Below are 4,195 nucleotides of genomic sequence, written 5' to 3'. Positions count from 1 at the left end.
GGAGGCAACTCAACTGTCAAGAGTCATCTCAAATGCTTGGCACATTGAACCTATTTTCAGATGCCTGAGTTTGAAAGACTACAACAGCATTTTTCTGGCACCCTTTGAGGCATTTAACTTGCTTTAGTTTGTTCTACTCTTCTCTTCTTTTTCCATGTAGTTCTCAATATAGTGTAGACTAATATTTTAAATGCAGGAGAATATGCAGAAACAGCATTGGGGATGCAGTAGTTCTGACAACAGAGCAGAAGATACCAATGGGTTTTTAGTATTTGGAGGGGGGTGAGAAATGGGGCTGGTTGATTATCTGGGGAACAAATAGATTTGAACTAGGTCTATTTGAACATGATGTAAATGTGCATTGCCACTGCCCTGTTGGCTGAAAAAGAGAGGACATTTGGAAAAAAAAAACAACACCAAAACATTCACCTCTTAACAAATGTTACAAGCTGTTCTCTGGGCTTATTACAGAATCTGGTGTTAAGAGAGGCTGAAAAATGGAGTGCTCAACCATGGCAACATGCAAATGTTGTCATTAGGTTTCAGAGGCTATTTTTCCCCCCCTAATTTTCCAGGACAAGGAATGCTGTATCACTTCACTGCTATCTTGAAATGCTTTCCTTACAACAGTACAATCTATAAATTAACTAAACTTAAATGCTAGAATGTGGTTGCATTGTGATTTTTTTTATTTTTTTCTTCAGACTGAAGGACATAAAGTACATACCTAAGCACTTATGCTAGAATCAACTACTGTTTAACTTTTACATTGCCTGTATCCAGAATGAAATGAACAACCACTGTATAAATTGACCAGTTTGGTCAGAAACAGTGAACATGGGACTATGACCACTTGACACAAAAAGTGTCACCACTAACATGATTTTCAATCATGTTTTTTGTTTTTTTAAGGAGTAGTTCTTTAATTCTAACAATTAAACTTTGGCTTACAGGATTTTCAGTGCCAAATTTAATTGTCTTCTACTTATTGATCCTCTAGGAGCTCCGGCTGGCAGGTTACTTAGCCAAACTGGCAAGAGTACCAATGAGGATGTTGCACAGGATCCTGAACTTGTTGCTGCCCTCCAGCTCACAAAGTGAGGTTCTTTCAGTCCTCAATTCCATTAGTAAATATTCACATGGTGATGTTGAAAGAGATAGTAATGCAGATGAGTCTGGGAGCTGTAAGAAAAGGTAAGTGCACTATTTTTTGGAAGACCATTGCAAGATAAGTTTATAGCTTTACATACATATGTATTTGCTGGACAAGCAGATTGACAACAATAGAAAAAATCACAGATACATAAATTTCCTCTTTGAAATATTTTGTGAGCAAAAATACTTTGAAACTGATACTTTTTCTGAAATATTTTAAATATCATGAATTAATAAAGACTTGATACATTTTATAAATTTATGAATTAAACAGTTATTTTATAGATTTGTAAATCTTGCTCTGATAATGTTATTTCTGTTGGCTTTAATTAGAGTTTATTAAAATATTTTCCTTCAAACTTTTTGTAGCTATAATATTTATAGCACACCAGATTTCAGATGTCTACAGCTCCTAAAGATATAAAAGAGGTCCTCTTTTCTAATAATGAAAGCTTCAACCTTGCAGCTCCCTGTCCCCTTGTAGCTCATTGCTAAAGTCACAAGTGGCCACTGTTTTTCCCTTTACTCAGAGAGACGAGTAGTCTCCCAGAACCTTCTTCTCTCTGGTTTATTCCAGTTAACACCAGCTGAACAACTGTACAACTGAAAACAAGAGGTGTTCCAGGAGCACCCCCCCCCCACCTCAAATATCTGCCATGATATGGGGAGGGGAGAAATGCAAGTGTTGTGGCACTGAGACTTCTAGCTGTCAGATGTGAGTTATCTAGTTGTCTAGATGTGAGATATCAAGGAACAAGATAAGGGTCCTTGGGTCCACACTGAGGTTTGATCTTACCTGATTTAAGACATCTGTGGAAAAGCAGCAAAAAAACCTTTAACACTCACTGATTGTATTCAGGGTATTAATGCCATGGTTTTGGTAGGTAAAATTAGAGAGGGGAGGAAAGTGTACGTTGGGAATTGGCTGCTGAGAATTTTTTTCTTTCCTGCTTCTTCAGGAGGAACCAAGAATTGTGGCAAGCACTGGAGAACAAAGTATGGCAAGACCTGATAAACAGAAGTTTAGAAAATATCCCTTCTCTAAACAAGAGAAAAGACAGGTAAGGAGAAAACAGGAAGAAACATATAATTCCTTTATACTTAATTTTATGTCCAAAGATGCCTCTTCTATCTATTAGAAGTCAGAAAATAAACATGTTTACACATAGTAAGCAATAATAGTAAATGACTAAAAAGATTTTTCCACACATTGACAAAATTCACCCTTTCTTCATATACGTTGTTCACCATCCCTGTGGTTACTGTTTTAGTTACCTTTTCTTATGCAGTGTTGTATCTCAAACAATTCCATGATTCTGTATGTAGCTTATTTGGGATTGGAATGGAAGTTACACTTCTGTCTGTTGATATGTTATTTTCTTTAGCTTTCAAAGTCACCACTTCTATGTTAGGAAGCTATGTTTGAGGGTTTTTTTGCCTGAGTTTTAATTTTTTAAATTATTTTTTCCTTAATGTAGCTTGATAAAGAAGAAGCAACTTGCCCTCCTGGAAAAAGCATCATTCGTTCATCTTGGTTTTTCATCTACACATCCTCCTATGGAACAGTCTGATCCACCTGTTCCTTTCAACCCTGCAACTGCTGAAGCCATAGAGGTATTAGACACAGGGGAGAAGGTATTTTTGTTCCGTGAGCTGAGCAACCCAGTCCTCTCTTCACATAATTCTCCAAGGAAAAAGAAGAAGAATTTTCTTAATTCCAAAAAGGCTGCTTGTGCAAGTATGGACTCATGAGGGCAACTTCCATTCCAAATACCAATTAGGGAAGATGAAATTATTTTAAATTCAGAAAATAATGAGAAAGAGTGAAGTATGCAGTTTAAGTAACACATGCCTTGTTTTGATCTCATTTGTGAGACATTGTAAATAGCTGTAATTTTAGAATGGCACAGATAGCAATGTGTATTGTGCATTTTTTTTAATTCCTTGTCAACATATGATGCAGTAGATGAAATAGGGGTGTTTTGTGATGCACATTCTATCAGGTAAGACTGTTTCTTCAGTACATTGTGATTATTTTTGCACTGGCTTTACTGTAGCTAGAATTTCTTTATTTGTATAGAAAGGTTATTTATTATATAAACTCAGTACTGATTTATTGTTCTTGTATTTATATATTAATGTAATAAGCTATGGTATAGCAGATGACATGAAGAGATAAAGTGGATGACCCACAAGTCCTTTGTTCTCTGATTTTCTGTTACTCTGCCAAATTTTCTGATTAATATTGTGCTGTTAATAGGTTTTGAACATTACCTCTGCAGTCTGTGTTCCACAGGGATAGCTGGTAGTCCAATTCTTAAGCATGTACATATGTACTTAGCCTCACATCCGAGAGTACCTTTAGCTTTTTGCTATTGTTTCCAAACTTCAGTTGAACAATTAATATGGCTACGGTACAAATTGTGTTAAATATTTGCAACCTGTTGCAGTCTTTTTCTTGGCAAAGCAATGTCATCCCACTTACTCATTAGAAAAGGGAAAAAATGTAAATAGACATGGTAATAACTTCAAAAGCTTTTTTGATTAAAGTGCTGCGAAGTGTCACAATTTCAGGTGGGTATTTTTGGAGTTCTTATTCCTGGATTTCTCTAAATTGGTGAGAATATCTTTCTACATTTCAAAAAGATAATTTTTAAACCTTTTTTTGTTGGCAGAGAAACCTGTAAATATGAACTCTAAAAGTAGTAGTAGGAAAACAAATATAAAGAAAAGCATGTATTTGATAATATTTCATTATATGCAAGGCTGTTTTGAGAGTGTTTGGACTGTATTTGAATGCTATGCTCTGAGAGTACTGTGATCATATATTTTGCAATTTGCATACAGAGAGAAACTCCATATATGAAAAATTTCATTTTAAAAATTAAAATGGTATAATGTACTTGTGTCTCCAGTTTGCATCTATTCCAAGTGGAAAAAAATGGGATTTCTTCCCCACCTCTCTTGACCATTTTGAAGATTCATTCCATGGTAAACAATTGTTTCATATCACTATTACCAATAGAGAATGTATGCTGTA

The 4,195-nt window shown here is 35.3% G+C and overlaps 1 protein-coding gene across 1 annotated transcript in view; it reads left to right on the top strand.

The window, feature by feature from the left end:
• Nucleotides 1-2,907, top strand: part of EVC2 (Ellis van Creveld syndrome 2) — a 61,816-nt gene extending 58,909 nt beyond the window's left edge. Inside the window, exons 19-21 of the mRNA XM_010003111.1 lie at nt 1,001-1,194; nt 2,115-2,216; nt 2,634-2,907. Of these exons, the coding sequence (XP_010001413.1) occupies nt 1,001-1,194; nt 2,115-2,216; nt 2,634-2,907 (570 nt within the window). The remainder of the gene's footprint in view (nt 1-1,000; nt 1,195-2,114; nt 2,217-2,633) is intronic.
• The last annotated feature ends 1,288 nt before the right edge of the window (nt 2,908-4,195 follow it).

This window comes from Chaetura pelagica, unplaced genomic scaffold, assembly GCF_000747805.2.
Source record: "Chaetura pelagica isolate M959 unplaced genomic scaffold, ChaPel_1.0 scaffold147, whole genome shotgun sequence".
Lineage (NCBI taxonomy): Eukaryota > Metazoa > Chordata > Aves > Apodiformes > Apodidae > Chaetura > Chaetura pelagica.
This window is presented reverse-complemented; position numbering and strand designations above follow the sequence as displayed.